Here is a 21,279-nt window from a genome sequence, read left to right on the forward strand (position 1 = left end):
CCTAGTAAATCGGACCTAACTAACGCTAACGTAGTCAAAGATTCGGTGTCCAACGACCGATCGCGGGATTCTAGGAAACAGGGTGTACACTATAAGCAAATATATATTAAATATGATCCATAAACGCCGGTATTTACCTACTCTGGTGCTCCTCGGTCGATTGGATTCTATTTCGGTGAATGTTTCTCGCAATTCTACCTCCCCTTTAAAGGAGCCATTCGCGATTCTCGCAGACTCCGTGACGTCAAATTCTCGACGTTCTACGTTACAAACGTCATTGTGTATTTTACTATCGGTTGTGGGCCTCGACGGTTCGAAAATCCCGACGATAATCGGAACAAGAGGTCGTCGAGTAACCGTTTGTTCTTTATCGAGGTTGGCGAATTCGAGCTCGCGTTGCTCGTTGGGGAAGACGTTTCTCGGTCGTCCATGGTGCACCGTAACCGGTGTTTCGGACGACTTCCGAGTCGACACCTACGCCCGTGAGTTTCCTCGAGTATCGATCTCGCGCGAAAGCACGGAACGCGCACGGAGAATCTCGGCTTGGAACGTCGAGCGACACACGCGCGACGCGATTAAAAACACCGAGGTAGGGGGAGAGAGGGACGGTGTTAATCTGCCATTAAAACGACCACGGACGGGACGCCGTTACGTGGAATTAATTTCGAAATTAACGGAGCCCGCCCGATACTCGTTAGCCGTTTACCTGTCCCGATTCGCGCATTCCTCGATCGCGCGGTTCGTTTCACGGCTACGCGTTATCGTTGAACAAATTTCAGAAGCCTCGTCCAGGATCGACGCAAACACCTCAAAGAATACGAGCGACTTGTTCGCGAACAGAGGAACGAAGAAGTCCAACGAACCGACGAATACCTCTGGAGTCGATCTAGAGTAGCTATCGTCCGTTCCCAGGGCATTTTATTCGCCAATGTTTACCGCGACTAGTTTCCTCGATGCTAACAATTCGATCTTCAAGATTCGCGATCGAATAATTTCCACCGGCGCGTAAATAGACGAGGTATTTCTATCGACGTTTTCTCAAAGTCGCGAATATCGAATCGAACTTTCGCGTTTTATTTGCCAGGTGCAACGTTGACTCTCGTTGCGCCACGTATGGGTCTCCTCTGACCCGGAGAGACTCACAAACTCGATTTACGATCAGTACGGGTTTTCTTGGAAACGAAAAGCACGATTAAATAAGAGAATCTTCGCTTCACCTCTCGCGTTGGAAATTAATTGACAGAAGCTCGTGACCAACTCGTCCAAAGCGAGCTTCTACATGTAATAATTTCTATTAAAGTTTCAATATTAGTTCATTGCGTGCAAAAAATGCGTATAGCTGCACAGTTTGAATAAGCGAGATGTACAATGTTTTTAGGTATTCGAAGAAGCACGTAACAAGCGCGTCTTTCCAGCTCAAGAGGTTAAAAACGAATCAAAAGTTGTAGATTTTCAGACTAGGTTACGACGCGCAAGACGAAAATCACGTATATAATAATTGGACCAAAAACCAAAGTAGGTGACCACGTTAACTTGACGCAATCCGCAATCGGTGTTACCGAAGCGCGAAGTTCGACTATCCAACGATCTTCCTTCGAATTATTCGTCGAGCGTGGTCGAGTTACGGGTCCGTTTGGACCCAGGAGTGGTCTACCCAGTGGTCGCTCGAACCGCTGGCAATCGAAAGGGTTAATTGCCCGAACACCGTGTTATCGAGAACGGGAAAGACATTGACGTTCGGAAACGCCATAAGCCTCTCTCTCGACGCTGTTTATCTTTCGATAAACCGACAGACCATGCTTCTTGTTCAAGTGCCCCCGGTTCGGTGCTTCACAAATATTTAGCGCGAGCACTTCCAGCAACAAAACTCGCGCACGTCGAATAAAAACAGAGCGCGGCTGTTATTGGCCGAAGAGTCGAGCACGAATAATTTCCGATCCGAACGATGCGCGTAAATGTATAATACGTACGTCGAACGAAAACAAAGCGCGTGTAACGTTTAAATGGTAAAGGGTGATCCGGCGCTTCGATAAACGTTTCGCGACGTAACCGACCTTCAGCGATCTCCAACGACCTTTTGTTTATAGGTCGTTGTTACCGTCTCAACGGTCGGCTATCGAGAAGATAAATGTACGGAATACGGTGACCTTCGTATCTCGAAAGCGACGTTATCCGCGGACAAATTGTTACCGTTTCGCGCGATTCTCGTTTTGCCGAACTTTCTTTCGAATATTCCGGATTCGAAGCCAATTGGAATAGTTGCGTCGCCGTCGTACGAAAAGATCGATGAAAAGTTGATACACGATTGAAGAATTTGGATATTCTCCGTGCATCGCTGACAATATGAATGGTACATCGGGTGGGGCGAGCTTGTCTCAAAATTGCTACTTTTTCTAGAAGCTTGTCGCTATCGACTGGGGAACTCTCTTTTAAATATTCTGGGTTTGAAAAAATAATTGAAATTGTCGCGTCGTAGAAAGGTAGTACAGAGTTTCAAAATGCGAGGTCGATGAGACTTTTCCATCAACGCGTAATTATAGTTCGACGAGCTTTCCTCCGAATTCTCTGAACCGAAAAAATTAAAGTAATAGGTTGTTCGATAAGTTTTGTCGTTCGTACTACATTGAAGAGTACTGTTTGATAGACTACGAAGAACGTAGTAGTAGTATCCCCGCGCGCATCGTACGAAAAGATGAAAGTCGAGGGAAAGGTGTAAGGCGGGATCGAAAAATTCGGGTAGTCGAGGACCGCGTTGGGAAAGGTGGTCCCTTTGTTGCTCGAAATAATCGTCCCTCCGTGCACCTAGCGTACGTGGTTGTGCGCGCGTGTGCGCACCGATCGATGGAAAATTTTGTTCGCCCGTTGCTCGCCGACGAGATGCGAAAACGACGCTCAGGGCGGAGGGGCCGAGGGATGGGAGATAAGAAGAGCGTTGGCTCGTTTTCGAATACGAATGGTCGATTCGCGACATCGGTTATTATAAATTACCGAGAAAATCGTGACTACCCGCCGTAAAGGGTAAAGTAAAGTAACGAATTAACGGCGCAGGGAGTGTCGCGAAGTGTAAAGTGCCCCGCGTTCCTGATACGTGTTTCCGAACTCTCCGCCGACGACCAGGCCGGCTGAACCGACGTAAACGTGAATTTATAATGACGTTGTACTTTGCGGAATACCTATTACGAACTGCCTTTTAAGGAAGTTGTATATTACGTGTTTCACGGGCTTTCGTATGGTAACCGACAGCCGGGAGTATTTTAAGAATTAAGATACACCGGCTACAAAGAAGCTCGTTCCACGGGCGGACCTCGAGCCTCGAGCCACGGTCGCGGCGCTTTTTCGAACCGGGGCAGCAGCCATTTCGAACGATCGGCGACGATCTCGTGGGAGCCAGGTGTCGCTGCCGACGATCCACGCTATTTTCCAATCTCCCTCGATTCGAACGCGTCGCGTCTTCCAATTTTATCCCGTACACCCTCGACCTCGGTGTCCCCATCGCGATTCGCGGTACTATCTCGACCGTGCACCACCATTTTTCCCAACAATTTTTCAACCTTCCATGAATTTTCACCGGTCGACACCTGGTAACGAGCCATTTTTCCACGAATATTCGCGCAAACGTTGGCACCAGCGCGACGGAACGTCTTTGGAAATTTTCCAGCGGCTGGAAACTTTTTCTTCTTTCCGCTGCACTCGGATGCAACTGTTCCCGGCGACACGGACATTTTCGAATTTGTAAATACACGTTTTTTCAAGGAACGCTTACACCTATTCTTCGAGAATTTGTGCCCACGATGGATGTCGCAACAGCGGAACGAGCATTCCGCGAATTTTCGTACAACGACGACATTGTCGGTTTTCTACAAACTTGCTCGCATTCGATATCGGAAGTCTACGAATTTTCTTCCACGATCGACGTCGAGATTTCGCTACGAATTTTCCTCTACGACCGACATTGGGATTCCTCTACGAATTTTCTCGTACGACCGACTTCGGGATATTTCTATGAATTTTCTAGTACAAATTTTCTTACACGGCCGACACCGAAACTGCACCACTTCCCCCAAATTTTCCAGAAAATAATCTACCAATTTTGCACCGTGGCGCATCGGTGCATACCTCGCTGCACCGATGCACCACGATTCTTTCGCGATTTATCACATTCGGTCGATATCGATGCGGTTCGATTCTTCTACGAATTTTCTCGTCCGGTAGACTCTCGCGCGGTACGATATTTCCACGAATTTCCAAGCATCGAGAATTTTTCTATACCGTTTACACGACGGGGTGCAATTTTTCTAGAAATTTTCATATTTGGTCGACACGGTGGAATACCTACTATTTCTCTTCGTATTTTCGCGTATTCCCGACATCGGTGCCGAGACTTTTTCCACGAATTTTCCGCTACACGATACAGAACACGGAAGCAGCACGATTTCTCCACGAATTTTCGTGTACGGTCGCTCTGAGCGCAATATCTACGTTTTCCTCGCAAATTTCTCGGCGACTCTCGAATTCTATACGATCTGTACCAGGGATCGAAGAACTATCGTGATCGGAGTAAGATGGAATAATTTTTGAAAGAAGCAACATTCTAATTATTAATGCCCATAGAAGCCACTAATCTAGACTCAACCACGTTCGTTTAACATCTGTTGCCTCTTGTCTCGTTACTGTCCATTTTAACTATAAAAAACTTCAGTTTTCAACTCCAGTAAAGAATAACAATTCCACCAATTTCTCAAACCGCCAAATTGTATCATATTCAACATGCTATTGAAGAAAAACTCGTACAAGTTCTACTCCCACCTTTCGTACGAGTAGACAATTTCCTCGACGTTTCTTCTTGTCTTCCAAAACTCAATTATTCTTATTAATTAATAAGTTTCAAGTTTCAATTCTCTCAGCAAAGAGATCATCTCATATTCAACATGCTATTGAAGGAAAACTCGTACAAGTTCTACTCCAATCTTTCACACGAGTAGAAAATTTCCTCAACGTTGCTCTTGTCTTCCAATACTCAATTATTCCCATCAATTAATAAGTTTCAAGTTTCAATTCTCTCAGCAAAGAGATCATCTCGTATTCAACGCGTTATCCATAAAAGAACTCGTACAAGTTCTACTCCCATCTTTCACACGAGTAGAAAATTTCCTCGACGTTGCTTCTTGTTCCCCGAGAACTCAATTATTCGAACAGTTCCAATCTACTCGAGAAAAGGGTGTCGATCCCTAATCCGTGCCAGGATGTTCCTCTAATTTCCCAATGGATCGCGAACTCTCGACCATCGTTACGCAACGAAGAGTTAATTTTCCAAACGACCACGGTCGCGAGCTAAAGCCTCCCAGCAACGTAAATACTCGCTCGAAAGATTGACAACCGCTTCGTGGTCCCGACGCTCGTGCAACTATGTACAACACGGTTTCTGCGCGTTCGCTTGGTCGTTCGAGTCGTTCAACGTTCCCCCCGGTGAACGATGAAAATTTCATCGTGGCGCATAACGAAAGAATTATCGCCGCTTACTAATCGACGGGTTTGGGACTCACCTCCGCAGCGACGAGCACCGGCGGCTCAGCTCCGCACCAGTAATCTGCAACAAAAATGAAACGGTCGTCGTGTAGAAGCGTTCTCTCCAAACATCGCGGCGCGATGAGAACTTCTTCTAAATTTAAGAGCGAAACGGGGGAACGCGGGCTATTATTTCCCGCGTAAGTTTAATTTTAGGGTAAAGAGGGGTTTGTTAACGGTCGCGGGGCCTGAAAGAACCGCCCCCCCTTCCCCCATGAATCACGCGGAACAACAAATTCTCTCGTTAGGCCGCACTCGTAAAATCCTTCGAACCTTTGGAAACATTTCAAGATTTTCTGTTTCGTGTTTCATCGCCGCGGTAACGTTCCTACGCTCTCGACAAAGGGGTGAAACGTTTTCAAGGGAGGAGAGGGGGATGGTAAAGAAGCAGCACGAGAGAAGTGAAAGTACTCTTGGTCGTTGGATGCGCAGCAAGTTCGCTAAAAAGGGTTAGGAGAAAGTTCCTTATTTACTGCGCTGTAAAAGTGCCACCACGGAGGAAAGGGGTTTCCTTTTTTACCGAGGAAGCGAACCCTTCCTTTCGGGGCCCGATCGCGGTCTCCTGCCACGGGGCTTCCTTCGGCGAACACCGACCGAAAGGAATCTCGATCGTCGCTTTCTCCGTTCGTTCGTTTCGTGCGAGAGGAACTCGGAGTCCGTGGACCGTGATGGTGAAAAAAATTTACAACAACGATAATAACGTAGGTTCGTATCGCACCGAGATCGCGCGCATTAAAAAGGGTACAATGTCGAGCGAAGAAACGAGTAAAATGTAATGTGCGCTCGGTAGACGGGCGAAACTACAGCTGTAAGTTGTTGTTAACCTAATCTCGAGGTCGGTGTAACAAGAACGCGAGTAAAGAACGAGTAAGAAACAAGGTGAGCGGGGGATCGAAAAGAGATAGCGAAAGGTGGGCAATAAGAATGCGTATGCGTATAAGACCGATGATAAGTTCGATAAGATGGAAATACATAATACAGAGTGAATTAAAACGAAATGGAAATGCAGCGGTACGCAAAGCTTAGAGACAATTACGGACACCGTGCTCGCGGATACTGGCACCGTTCGTTTTCAAAGGACGGTTTAACGCGTTGCTGATTTTCCATGCGCATAAATTGAATAACTCAACCGGGAGACGTTGCAACAGGATTAGCGAATCAGCTTTCCGGGAAAGCAAAGTTAGTATCGCGACGATCGCTTCGAGGAAACGCCGATTTTTAATCGTTCCCGTCTGTTGGGCAATCCGGAAAGTCTTGGCGGTAATTACCATCGGAATATTTATCCACGATTAGCGTCCGAGCGGTTCCCCGATCCTGAAATATCGTCGCTTCCGAACGCTCCGATCCGTCGGGTGTCTCCGTACCCGTTCCTCGTGTAAATTTATTTTCCCGCTTGTGAAGCGCGACGGACATCGGAAAAACGTGGCGAACGTTCACGGTCGATGGACGAGAAAATATTTAATTAGAAATTGGCGCGTTAAATCGGAAACCGGGGATACCCAGAAGAGAATAATCGCGTCGAGAGGAATACCCGACGGAAACCGTTTCGGGACACTACCAAGCGAGTACAACGGTCTGGAAATGAAACCAGATCGATGAAAAGTATCTTCTGCTGGTAGAAATGGCCTCGCGGTGGCAATTAACCGCGAATAAATCAACGGTGACCACGATTCGCCTCGAAACGCTCCGAGACGGAGTTTAGGGGCTGCTCGGAAGCGGACAGGAGACGAAATTTATACGGGCGCGTTATATGGGGCCGTTAAAATAAATTAAAGGCGTTTTATCGTTACCCCGGCCCGTAATTTATTTAAGTCGTTTCCTATTATATCGCGCCCGGAGCGAGGCACACTGACCGCGTATCCGACCGATCCGCTCGCGAGGGCGACGGCCAATCGTCTCCGGCGGTTAAATAATATCGTAACCGTGGTCTTAATTGCGCGAAAACGAGGCTGTAACTTCGCTTGTAATTAGCCGCTGGACTCGTTACGAGCAACCGGGGGGGAAACCGTTGTCCCGAGCTTTCTACGTCGCACCGACGTCGTCGAAGGGACTTTTTCGCGCGCGAAGGATTTTCGGATTTTGGGATACTCGGGCCGGTTTACGTGGGAAATTTCGAGCTCGCCGGGAGATAAATTTCGAGCTAGTTGGAACTTGGGAGGTCTGCGCTCCGGAAGATTTAAGATTAAGAAAGTCGAGCGTCGAGAGTTTCGGGTGGGCGCGATTTACGGAGTTTCAGTTCGCGAGAGATCGGTTACATCTTGAAACGTTACCCGACGAGAACGTTCGAGAAGGTTTTTCCAGCGTACGAACTCTCTTCAAGTGTGGAACAAACGTACTTTGAAATTCTCTCGGTGGAAATAATAACCGTACCGAGTCTCGAGGAACGGTGCTCGAGTAACGCCGTACTTTCCGGGAATAAATCAACGCGTACAAATCTAAACGGAATAAGTCGAAATTGTAGATTTCTATCTGAAATTGCAGTTCGTTTAGCGTCTCCATCGGTGACCGTCGCGCGTCGCCATCTTGCCACTTCCGTGGATTCGTTGTTATCCGATGTCCGAAAATGGAGCTGCCCTTTCCATCGCGAACATTCGTTTCGGAAAATTATACGGGACTCGTTTTCTCGCTTCATCGATCGGTGTCGATGTTTTCTGGACAGAGACTCGAAGTGATTTAATTTTGTTCAATGAAAAATATTTCCGAAAAAAACGTTTCGCATACATTTATCTCTGGTTTCCGTCAGCGCGATTTTGGGGTAGAACGGCCATATTCGACGAGCCCCGCCCTTTCACCTTTGCTTCTCAGAGCGCTGGGATTAGAAGAGGCGATGTAGCCTCTGATTTGAAAACGCGTTTGAAAGAAAATTGGCCAGTCGGTTCCAAGATATAAATTTCTCTCGGTTTCAGAGATCAAGTATCTGGTTCTATAGAATAGTGAATCGAATTAGAGACAATCGGCGATTAGTATTTTCCGTTCGTCTGATTTGCTAGAAGCAACAGCTGCGCGTTAAGGGATTGAGCGCGAACGAGGAGCAATCGCTGGAAGACAGAAGAAACGACGCGATAGGTCGTGATCGGTAGCGTGGTCGGTTTCGTCGGTGACTCGCTCGTTTCGAGAATCAGATTCTCCGCAAGTTCGTTCGTTGGTTCGTTCCCGGCGTCTCATGTATTATTTAGACGTCAGTGGCCACCGATCCTTCTCCTACGATTTTCAGCGTCGTTGTTTCCCAGCCGTAGTCGAAGAAACGTTTCTCTTTCGTCGCACGTTTGTCCCCTCGAAGTCGCTCGAAAGAGGGCAACGGGTGCTCGTATCGAAAGTATTCGACGATCGTCTCCGTCACGGTTGTCGAATCGGCCAAAAACGTGCGAGATTTTCTTCGAGAAACGCAACGTTCCAAGTACGCGTACGTTGTTTCGTCGTGTCGTTCCGGATAAGCGCCATTGTTAAAGGTACCTCGCAGCCGCGAGACCGAGATTCCAGCGATTCCAAAGGTAGCCGGACGTTACAATGTATACGTTTCGAACGGTCGAGACTTTCAAAAATTTCACGAAGAAACCTCCACGAGGGGAGAGATAAAATTTACGACCGTCGTACGCGGACCGGAGACAAGAGTTTCGAGCCAAGATAAGGATTATTATACAATCTCGCAATAATCGAAGAGGGATATTACGAGAGGGACAAGAACGTTCCATGGAACGAACGGAGGACAGGAGGACGAACGTGGAACAGTGAGACGCAGAGCAAACGCCACACGGTGTTTGAATTCCTAAACCGACCGTGGACGAAATGAAAAGTTTCGCGGTTTTTTCGAGGAACGAATCGCGACGGAATCAACCTCCTCGGACTCGCGTAAGTTTACATCGTACGTTCGAACCATGGAAAGTACAATATTTGCGTTGCACGGTCTCGTGAATTTATCTCCGATATTAAGAAAATATCGATGGAGTGGAAAAATGCCAAAACTAATTCGGGAAATGTATATTTACGTCTCGAGCGGTCTTTCGAAACAGTTTTCGATTATTTGAATTGAAAATTGCGTTTCGTGAATATGTTAAACGAACGTGAACTTTTTCTTATTATTAAATGCAGAAATCTCAAGACTGAATAAAGTGGAATAATTACGAGGTATCGTATCCGAGAAATAATTACAAAGGGACGAATCGCGAGGGATAGGTACTGTTAATGATTTCTGAAGAAGCTGGAGTCAATGGAGATGGAAGTTGACGGAAGTTTTTCTAATGATACAGTCGAATCAACATAGACGACGTTTCTTCGGGTTCGAGCTTAGATCTTGAAATATAGTAGGTCGATATTGAACCCGGTCAAGATCCTGCACAGCTTCAGTGTGTACTGAGCCTCGAGGAACGTTCAAACGACGAATGGATAAACTAACGATACTCCACAAATTCTGGAAGTTAAAAAGTTTCCATATCGATTAATACAAACAAACGTCAATTTCGAGAGAATCGTTCTCCGAGAAAAAGGGGAGAAGTTCTACGTATAGAAGACCAAACGAATAGAAAGTGCATTAAAATTCTCAAGCTCGTTGTAAACGAAATATTCTTCGCAATTTTAGCGAGAAGAATGGCGAGAAAATTTGTAAAAAGTTTCTTCGTTGAAGAAAATCGAATGGACGAGGTCCGATATCTTCAGTTTCGAGATTCTCGTTGAGAGTCAGATTAAGATTCTGTTCCAGGAAGATTCTAAATGACTTCGATGCGTTTCGAAATCGCGTACGATCGCAAAGAGAAAGATATCGAACGATAAACGCCACGGAGGCACGGTGCACGTTCAAAATGGCGATCGAAGTCTCGTTTCCATCGCGAATCGATGGCGTTCGACGATTACTCGAGGCTCGGGTGAATTTCCATGAAGCGGAGCAGCAACGTTGATCGCGTTCGTCGAAAAAACCGAGACTGGGCGTCGCGCCGTCGGCGGACGCGTTTTCGCGTATGAAAAGCTCGCGACGCTCTGTACCGATAGAGCCGTCTCGAGGTTTCGGTGTCGCTATCCTCGCGCTAAGAATTAATTAACTCCGTTATCGGGCCCGATAAATCGTCCGACGTTCGCGAGAGTCCCGGTGTTAACGGTACGGCTAATGAACTCGAACGAGCGTTTATCGAACGAACGCCCGGTTTAACTTGTTTCGCCTCGCGGAATAAAATGTCCGCGTCCAGGGCTCGCGTCTCTTCGTCCCGGTAGTTTGCCAATAAAACGCGATAATTAGCGTGGCTGTAAAAGTCGTTGGTAAGTGACGTCGTCGTAATTTCGCCGCGCGTTATCCGCGGCGTTCGCCTCGCCTCGCTTCTTTCGCCGCTTTAACGGGCCTTCTTTTCGTCAACGGTGTCGATAATTATTGCCCTGCCTCGGTCGAGTTATGTTTATCGACGAAATTTTTCGAGATATCGAGACGTTCGCCCCCTCCTCCCCTCCTACCCTTGTTTCCTGACGACGGCCTCGCGCGCTTCGAACGAAATTTCAAAAGTTCCTTGATCCCTTCTCGATCGCCGGAGGAATTAAAAGAAAAAAAGAAAAGCGAGGATTTCAGGTGCGCGCGGCTCTTATCTCCCGAAAGTTTTTTCGTTCCTTAACGCGCCGCGTGCAATAATTCCATTCAATTTATACCGTCGTTCGAAACGTTCGATTTATCGACGCTTTAGCGCGTCCGCTTCTTTCGGCTCGAGCTTGACAGCCGGCGTTCGAGCACGTTTATTCCGAGGCTGGCAATCTCGTTGGAAACGAAGGGATAAAATTACAGGAAACTTTATCGGGTACTTCGTGGCTGCGTATGTCTGTATTTCCGTTAAATAGGATCTCGAGCGTACGAGATACCGCTCGGTATTAAGGAGCTCGACGTCGATTAAACGACACCTACCGCGTCTGCGTGTACTTTTTACCATTTTTCATCATTGCTTCCGGAGAACCTCTCGCGTTCACCGATGCTCGGTCGATCGTTAGGGGGATTGAAGTTGTTTTCCGTTCTCAGCAACGCGATGGAAACTTACAACGGTCTCGTGCGTTAGAAAATTTTTAGAAACACGTCAAAGCACACAATTGACGAAAACAACGATACAGAGGTATCGGTCCCGGTAGCGACGAGAACGAAAGAGAGAGAGAGCGGTCGCGCTGTCGAGAAAGAAAGTGGAATCTCACGGTTGCAATTGGACGACACGGCGTTTTCCAACGGCGGAACGAGAATATTTCCCGGGCGTTTAAGGTGGTAAATCCCGGGCACGTATCGCGGCGAATGTAACGAGCGTCTCTCCTAGACCTAGATAACTCGGAACGGTGCTCTCCCGCGGATTTATCGTCGCGTCTCGGCCATTGTTTACGTCGCGGACGAGCCACGTAAATTCTCGTTCCAAAGTGCCCCTGGAACCGTCTGCACCCACGTCTCCGCGCTCGTATCTCGCCCTTCTTTAGGATAACGCGCGCTCGCTTTCCTTTCGCGACGGACCTTGATACGGAACTTACCCCGAGAACCCTCCCTTTGTCCCTACGTTCTCGCAGCCGGAATGTACTCTTCGTCGACCGTTCGGTGGGAAATTTTCCTTCGTAGACGTGCTTCTCCACGACTCGGTGCCGCGCGAGGAAACTCGTTCGAAACTGTCGTTTCGTACCTACGAGCGTCTAATTGTTTTCGGTGACAAATACGGTCGACTCGCGGTCTTTTCATCTTTTTCAACGGTGATTGTTCACCGATGCGTTACCATTTCGACGCGTCGAATCGAAGTTAATCGACCAGTTTTATACGATCGATTTTAATTATCTCCCCGGCATTATCGCGCGCCGATGAGACAACACGCAGGATTATTGAAATTACATTCGCGCGTGGATATCGATCGTATAATGTGGCGCTATTAAAATCGATTCGACGCGTGCTCGCGTGGATATTTATTTAGTATTACTCGTTAGTGTCTTTGGAACATCGCCGACGGTATCATCGAGTGCAGATTCCGTATCGGCTACAGATTCTAACAAAGTACAAGAAAATGCAAAATGGCGACGAATAGAAACGCGTTAAGATTCGTAACTATCGATCAGACAAGCTTAGCGCGAAAAAATTCACGGAACTTCCTAGACAATTTTCGGATTTCTCAAAACGGAAGATTCTCCAAACGTTGTTCGTTATTAGTATTGGTTTTATGTACGCGAGCGAGGATGAATTTGACAAGTGACGATCCCTTGTCTGGTATATGTATTATATATACAGCGTTACACGGTCCACGGTGTGAACGTAATGGGAGAGTCTTGTTCGAGCAAACAGAGTCGGAGCAGCCGAGTGTAAAAGAACGAGAGAGCGAGTAGAGAGCAACAACCACAGATCGAAGTCACAGAATAGCAAAAGAGAAGCTTTCGCGTAATACGCGGCTGCGCGAACTACATTTACGATCGTTCAACCGTTCGAATACAATTTCTGTGATCGTCGAGCGATTAAATTTGTCCCAGAATTATTCGTTCGGAGACACCGAACGGCCTTTGTCCCGTGAAAAGATAACGATAAAGTCGAACGGTTCGGAAACGCGAGACTCGATTATCGATACCCGTCGATTATTCCCCGCGGTACGAGTAATTGCTCGTCGGTAATTGGAGGAGCGATATCGGTCGTTGAAAGGTCGATGGAAACGTTGAAGCGCGCACACGCGACGAGGTAGCCCAGTTACACGGCTTCGTCCGGTTCGAGGGGGGTGTCGGCGGTGTTCCAACAGGAGGCAACACGGCGGAGCCATATTTACAAGAGGCGCATCGTCTCTCGTTACGCGAAAGAACCCTCGTAAAACTCCCGCGTTCGGAGGCGAGGAGTCGCGAATAAAATCCCGGACGTCGCGCGTGCACCGGGCGCTGCCAGTAACGCTACAACCTTGTACGCGTTAATCGAGAATCGATGCGTATCCTCGCCATGTTTCCGCGACTAAATTCCTGGCGAACGGGTGCCCCTTTCGAGACTCCACTCTCTCTCATTTTCTCTCTCTCTCTCTCTCTCTCTCTCTCCGCCCAGCTCCATCTCGCCACCTATACTCCCCTTGTTCTCCTCGTCGCAGGATTTCAGCTCCGTGAGCGGCTTATTTATACAAGCCAGGTCGGCGTATCGCGAAGGAATCGCAGCCACAGGCTGCGCGTGTCCCGATTGGAGGATCCTGTTCGACCGGTCGGCTCCCTCGGAGCCGCGGCTTCGAGGGATACAAACGATCGGAACGACTACGATCGTGGCCCTCGAATTCGCGAACGATCCTCCTCGATGCTCCGGGCCTCGATTTGCATACAATTACGGAACCTCTCGAAAGCTCTCGTTAAACGCGGACGCGGTCTTGGATGTCGCGTGTATCGACCGCTGCGATCTCCGACTGAATTACCGACGAATATCCTCGTTATTATTATTGAACGAGCGAGCACACGGTAGGGAGGAAATCGACGGACCAGAAATCGTTGCGAACGTAACGCGAGTACGAGCGATTAGACGGCGCGAACGACGTCGCGTATGAATTTTCGTAACGAATTGAACAGGAGACTGGTTATCTGGGAAAAAGATACGGGATCGACGTTCTTATCGCCCGGGTACGGTTCGTCGTAGATTGCCCCGACGCGTGGCGTCGATCGAAAGAGAGGAATTATTCGGTGTGTTCTAGACCGGGCATTGAGTTTGAAAAGTTTCAAAATTTTAGAACTGTCGGTCAGACGACGACGATAGAAAATAGTTTCGAGAAGCTTCAACGTTGACCGAAGTAAACATTAATACGATAGAATGGAGTATAATAAGTATTAGACAATCTCAAAGACTTCAAAAGTCTATGGATTTCGTGATAAAACCTGGAGAAAAATATTAACTAGTATTCCGTGACGTCGACGATCAAAAAACGAAAGCTGTTCCGAGCGCAATATTTCTCCAGATACGTGTACTCGTTAGAGCATCGATAATTTCAACGAAACGATTAAAATACTAACGCTTCAGTTATCCGCGGAGTATATTCCCTCTAATTTATTCGCCACGGAGATATTTCGCGTTACGAGAGTCCAGTGTTCGAACGAATATCTCGACTTCGAATCGTCGCTAAGTAATAGAAATTTCGTCGGTTAAGGAACTCCCGGTTTGCCCGGTGTTGCAGATTTTACGCGTCTACGCGTAAGGGGCTGTGGTAAAAATCTCGAACGATCGAACCGCGCTTGGACCGCGACGGAAGCGTCGATAAGATACAAAGCGGCTCGGAACGGTCCACGGACGCAGGAGAATCAAAAGATCTCGAATAGAAGGACGATAAACTGAACGGGTTATTGCGATTGCTAGCGTCTCCCTTGCCAGAATTCGACGCGAGTCGCTTGCTGGCTTCGAAGGTCCTCGGACTCGCGTAGACCTTCCTCCGCAATATGTCACGATGTCCCGTAGTCTTATGGGTAGTCTATAAACATACGCATTTTATTGGATAACGGTCGATAAGGGAGTATTACCCGCACCGGTCCGCGCATCGACGATAAATAATCTATTTGTCGAGTCGGCCGAGGTATAAAAATCTAAACAAAATCGCGCAAATACGACGGAAGGACATCGTCCTCCTCGGGACGAGGTAAGGCCGGGGGACGCCGAGAATGGTACTCGATCGGAACCAGTTTCGCGGAACTTCTCTCGGCGAGAGTTTCGCCTCGCGAGCAATTTTAGAAACTGGACAAAGAATGGTAGCGTCACGGTCTTTATCGACGCGTTGCAGGGAAATGCTTTGGGCTAACTTCGATCTAACGAAATTCGATTAACTCTTGGCAAACGCGGCGATCTTTTTTGTCAAATGTTGTACCGTCGAGGATAGTAACGAAATTTATACGGAGAGCTTCGTAGCTCGCGTAGTCCTTTTCGAAGATCGTTCTGATCTTTCGTCGGGGAATAATATCGGCGGGTGTACCAACGGTACATTCGACGTTCGTGGATCGATTATGGTGGTTGAACGTATTTTCGAAAAAATTTTACACAAGACCCCTGGAATTTGAAAACATTGAACCAGATCGAGTCGAAGTAATTGTGCGCAAAAACTCGGTCAACTTTTTCGTACAACATCGGGGAAGTCAGGAAATTTTCTTTTTTTTTCTTACGGAAAGAAAAACGTTTCGACGTACACCGCGATAATTAAATCAAACGAATTAGATATATTTACATAACCCGATACGGATCTAAATTTAGTTTATAATGGAAAACATCGGTACCTTACCTTTCTACCGTAATTAATGTACAATCTCGACTTTTAATTCTTCCGCTTATTCGAGTAATTCTATTAATTTATCTTGTACACTTGTGTACCGTGATAAAGGCATATTCTCATGATTATTAATGGCTAGCGTTCTTTAATGAATTCTTGCGCTCGTATACGAAACGTTATTGCCACTTCAATGCCCATCAGTCGTCCCTGCATGAAATACTCCAAATCCCACAATACCTCGGAGATCGATCCTTCGTTAAACCGATGCTGTTACTTGTATTTATTTATCAAATAATGGAATTGTTCGAGCTTATTTATTGGACGTCTTTATCGCGCAAAATGCGGAAGCACCGGTACCCAAAGCACACCGAGTACATAAATCTGTCGGTAATTTTAATTTTGTACAAAACACTTTTGCACGATATTTTACTTTGTATAATCGCGCGCGAAATAAACGAACATCGGATCCCGAGAACCAGTCAAAGATACTGTCAACGATCAAAATTCTCCGATACAACGAATAAAACGACTGCAAAATATTTATCTATATCGGTTCGACGAGGGTACCTAAGCATTGCAGCACCTGGTGCAACGATGAACCGCAGCACCCATTGCAGTGGATGCACTTACGAATGTTTCGTATAGTACGTAAAGTTTTACAAAAGAAAATCAAAATAGATAAAAATTCTTTTCACCAACCGTACCCCTGCTCCTTCTACTCGTTCTTCGTCATTACCCTGGATTCGATTTGTGAACCGTGACCGAGCTCGGTTGAAAAAATTCGGAATTCGAAACGTCGAAGAATTATCCACGCTGTGTATCCCGGTCGAAGATGGTCCCCACGACGTTTCGAAATTTCCCACGGGATGATTTACCAACGAAAGCTTCGTTTCGTTCCTTTCAACCGCACGGTAGAAAATGTCCGAGAAAAAAGAAACATCGTCCCGGAGCGAGAGGAACGATCGAATCGTCGATCGTATCGCGCCGATCTTCGGGAAACGATCTCATTTACTCGCTTCCTTTCCAGCGAGTAACCATCGCGGAACGTGGGTCGGTCGCCGGGTGAATTCCAGCTCGGTGCCTGGAACCTCGTCGAGACAGGGTATCGGCCATGTTTGGCCAGAGAGGAACTCGATCGAGGGAGGGCAGGGCTGGTGCTCCCGATCCGTGCCAGCATCGCGATTCAACGAGGAGCCGGGGCCGGGGGAGGGGGCGATGGGAGCCCGGTGGTGGGACGACGGGGGTTGAAGCGTCGAATACGGAGGGGTGGGGTGCACGAAACCACCCCCGATGCCTGGAATAATCCGGCGTATAAATTGGATCGTCGATGGAACGTGGAAACTGAACGGGTCGACGGAAGAGGAGAACGCGAAGCTGGGAACGAAGACTCGATTTACATAGTACTCGTTTTAGACTTGGCCGTTTAATTCGACCGCGTTTACACGGAACGACGGCAACGTTTCCAGCGAGCGGAACGAATCCGTACAAAGTAGGAACAAGCCACGAACAATGCGTGCGTGTATTATTCCACGCGCAGGGGCTGATTACCGTGAAGTTAACGGGAAGCTTCGAGCACCGGGAGCTTCCTCGTCGATTTTTCATTCCAACGTTCCGAGAGGCAGAAGAACAATTTCCATGTAAAAGGTGTCGGTAATCTGCTAGTGTTCTTTTCAGTTTAAAACTCGATACACGTATTGTAATCGGAAACGAGCTAAAGGAACTGAGAAAATTATTACAGGAGTAATAACGTTTACTTTTCGTGTACGATACGGTACAATCGATACGTTGGTTTCTTCTCGATTCAATATGTTGGTTTCTTCGACGTTCCTTTTTCCGTTACTCTGGAAATTTCCGCGACGTGTTCGCCACATACATCGCTTTCCCCAACGCTTAGACTCTTACACCGTGTAATGTAAAATACGTACGACCAAGGGTCGTTGACACGAGAAGAGTAGCGTTCTCGCTATTGCTCGCAGGATGGATTTATTTAGGTTTAAGCCGATGTGCGTTCGAATATCGATGTTCCTCGCACCTGTGTAATATAAGGGGTCCTGGAGGGTTGATAGCCTTTTTGTTCAAAGAAAGAATCGAGATCTGTTCGACCTCATCTGTAAGAAGGGACTCTTGATCGAGTTCTCGTCGATATAAGTTGCACTGACGAGAAGTGATTCGAGTTTCAACGTTTCACGTTCTTTGTGTTTCTTTGTCTTTTCCATTTTCGGATGTTTATGCTTTTTACCCAAATTAAAACGTGTCTTGATTTGTCAAATCCGAATTGTACGTCACCTAAGCATGCTTGACATCTTATAATAAATCTATGACGTTCACAAAATGAACATAGACTTCGATACCATTACTATACCTGTGAAAATTTCAGAGAGAGCAAGGTCACTCTAAAATTAGTATCTGGCCCCATTCGGTCCGGATGGGGATGTTTCTGTTTTCTTTTATGTTATTCACCTACATATGTATATATGTACCAAAATTAAAACGTGTCTTGATTTGTCGAATCCCTGCACACCCCAGCTAAGCATGCTTGACATTTTACAGTAAATCTACCATTAACTATACAAAATGAACACAGACTTCGATACCATTATTATACCTGTGAAAATTTCAAAACCAGAAAGGTCTCTCAAAAATTAGTATCGGGCCCCACCCGGTCTGAACGAACCGCTGATATACTCAAAGCGATGTTCCCAAATTTCGCCCCTTACGCGCGACATAGTTTTACAGCTCCGATATCGGTGGTCTATCGCACGAGTGTCACCAGACTCGAGCCGGGAGAGCCCAATCCATTCGTTGTTAAAGTACACGAGTGTTTACAGCGCTTGCGAAGACGTTTCGTGCGAGTACTATTCTTCCACGTTCGTCTGCGGACGTACCGAAACGAGACGCCATCGTTTACACGGAGCGCGCGATACGAATCGTGCGCGCGTATCAAACGCTCGGTGTAAACTAGTCCGGGGCAAGGAAATACGACGAAGTTCCACCGTTTGCGCACAGCCACCGCCACTTTTCCACTCAGCGAACGTGGAAACGTGCTGGTGCGAACAACGAGCCATTGGCAACGAGATGGCGACCATTTCGAACGCGAAATCGTCGCAGCGACTACGTAGGAGGAAACGCGCGGCCGGATTACTCTCGTCCGAGCTCGCGTGCACGCCCGCGAAATTATGCGCGCGTTATCGCGCCGACTCCGCTATCGCGTTAATTCACCCCTCCGAGCCGGTTAACGCAGTCTGAGACCTCTCCGACCGCGTCGAACCCGGGGGTGGCGCGACCTCGCACCCCCGCGTTGCAACGCTACGTGCATTCCGTCTCGACGCCCCCCGATGCAACTCGAGAATAATCGGAGAGTCACGGTAGGGGGGACACCGTGTTCCGGGGGCAGACGTTTGCGACCAGAGAGACTGCGGACGATGCTGCATCGGCCCGCGAACTTTGGCACCGATTTAAAAATACAGCGGGGGCAACCCTAGAGTTCGAATCGATTTTCGCGAATACACTGGGACGAGAGTGGGAAAAATTACCCTCACTTTATACCCCTTGTTGTTATACATAGTTATGCACCCTCCGGGAGAAGAAGGCTGAGTGTTTACAGCTCTAGTTTCGTCTTTATCAGCGTTCTCGGAGTACATGGTACGGGAACTAGTACACTGTAAACTGGAGTGGGGATGTAAATAAGCGTGTGCCTTCTTCTCGTGGATAGATGGTAATATTCCTAGCTGGAATGAGAACAGAGGATACAGGGTTAAGAAGACTCTTGAGTCTTAAGTTCCGTCTGTTTCCATCGCGCATTAAGTAGTGCTAACGGATGCAATCTCTTTAACCAATAGTAGGCTATAGCTGAAACTATGTGTCGGTGGAATCACAGGACTCTTATCGGACCTGTATTTTCGTCTGTTTTTCAATTTCGAACAGTACACTCTACCCATATGCACGACACAGATGTACAATATTGATAAAAAGTATTTGTTCAATTTAACCTGCGTGATTCGGTGTCTCATCAATAGCCAATTTCGCGATACGCGAACAAGATCGAACAGTCTATGAAGGTAACTCGGCGATACGATCGGTAGGACTGTCACCGACAAAATGGATTTCGCGTTCGAATTCGAGCGGAAACGCGTCCGACTCGAGGCGCGAACTCGCCGCGAAAATGGACGTTGTTGAATAATCTCCGAGTACTGGAGATCTCCAGAGTTGTGGAAGACGTGCAATTTCGAAGGTTCCGAGCCGTGACCGACCACATCTCGTTACTGCAATGTAAACGCGCGATACGTGACGATCGTCCGGGGAAACGCTCGGATAAATAGGCCGCGCGAGTTGTTTACAAGGCGAGGTTCCGCTTCTTTGCGTGGATATTAGACCGGGGACATCGGTGGGTGTAATCGCGGCTCGCCTCGGGGGATCGCAAATGTTTGCCCATTCTCTCGCCGACAATAGGGCCGGAGACAAAGGGCTCGTGGCCAATCGGAGCGTGTCCCAATTTCTTTTCGTTTCTTGCCCGGATATTTTCTTATTTCTCTCGAGAGGAATCGTCTCTATTATCTTGATTGGAGACGCCGCCCGGATACCGTACGAGACGACGGCGTGTATCGATCATCGGGAACGGTTTCTTAATCGGGGAAGGACCGTGTGCCGTGCAATTGCCGAAATTACAAGCGCGTAACCTCGATCCTAATTCGTTTCCACTTTCGTTGGATGGTTAGCTTCTTCCATCGAACGAGAACGTTTCGGTCGTTCCTCGCTTACACGATTGGACGAGGGTTTTCCAAACCGACCAAGTTTCCGTCGGCTTACGACCTTGTTTTTTTTTTTTTCGGTTCCGAGATCGCTACGGGAACGTCCATCGTCGAGTATATCGTAGGTCGGGAGTTGATCGACCGATAGGAGTTATCGGGCAAACAGAGGGGCCTTCGTAAACGTAGCGAGCTAATTTTTATCGGAATATTTGAACCGAGTTGTTCGTAGAATTGCTCGTATCGTCGAATCGTTGTCTCGACGTTACGGATTATCGGCGGATAGATTCGTTCGCGTTTCCAGGAGATCCGGGCCGAGCGGCGGTCGTATTTCCAGACGACCGGATAGAGGTATCTCTCCTTCTCGCGGTAATTTACTCGGCCGTTTATCCGTAAGCGCGTATAGAAACGAATGGCAGCCAGTTCGAACACCTGCTCGAAACGATCAATTACCGAGTCACCTGTTATCGGTGACTCCGGGACACGCACGATCCGAGGTATCTCGAACGCGATTGCTCGCCCGAGCGGTGCACGTTCGTTAAAACGTTTCTCTTCCTTTTTGCGAGGATTCGTTGGCCAATTAAGCCTTGACGTACGATTCTTCGACACCCTGTAGCAACGGCAGCTGCAATTGTCGCTCCGCGATTGCCGTTCTTTATTTATCCACGGAGACGTTCCGGTTGTTAACGATCGCCTCGAAGCACGATGTCGACTCGATGATGCGCCACGAATGGAAAAATCAATGCGCGACACCGCGTAACGAATAACGGTAATACGATCGCGGTAAT

General features: G+C 47.7%; 1 protein-coding gene across 3 annotated transcripts in view; it reads right to left on the reverse strand.

Annotated features, from left to right (window-relative positions):
• LOC143144455 (homeobox protein abdominal-A homolog) overlaps positions 1 to 21,279 on the reverse strand; it is a 326,022-nt gene that overhangs the window by 142,124 nt on the left and 162,619 nt on the right. For all 3 annotated transcript variants that reach the window (XM_076306872.1, XM_076306873.1, XM_076306875.1), the window contains exon 3: positions 5,544 to 5,587. In XM_076306872.1, the coding sequence (XP_076162987.1) occupies positions 5,544 to 5,587 (44 nt within the window). The remainder of the gene's footprint in view (positions 1 to 5,543; positions 5,588 to 21,279) is intronic.

This window comes from Ptiloglossa arizonensis, chromosome 3 (genome assembly GCF_051014685.1).
Source record: "Ptiloglossa arizonensis isolate GNS036 chromosome 3, iyPtiAriz1_principal, whole genome shotgun sequence".
In the NCBI taxonomy this organism is placed as follows: domain Eukaryota; kingdom Metazoa; phylum Arthropoda; class Insecta; order Hymenoptera; family Colletidae; genus Ptiloglossa; species Ptiloglossa arizonensis.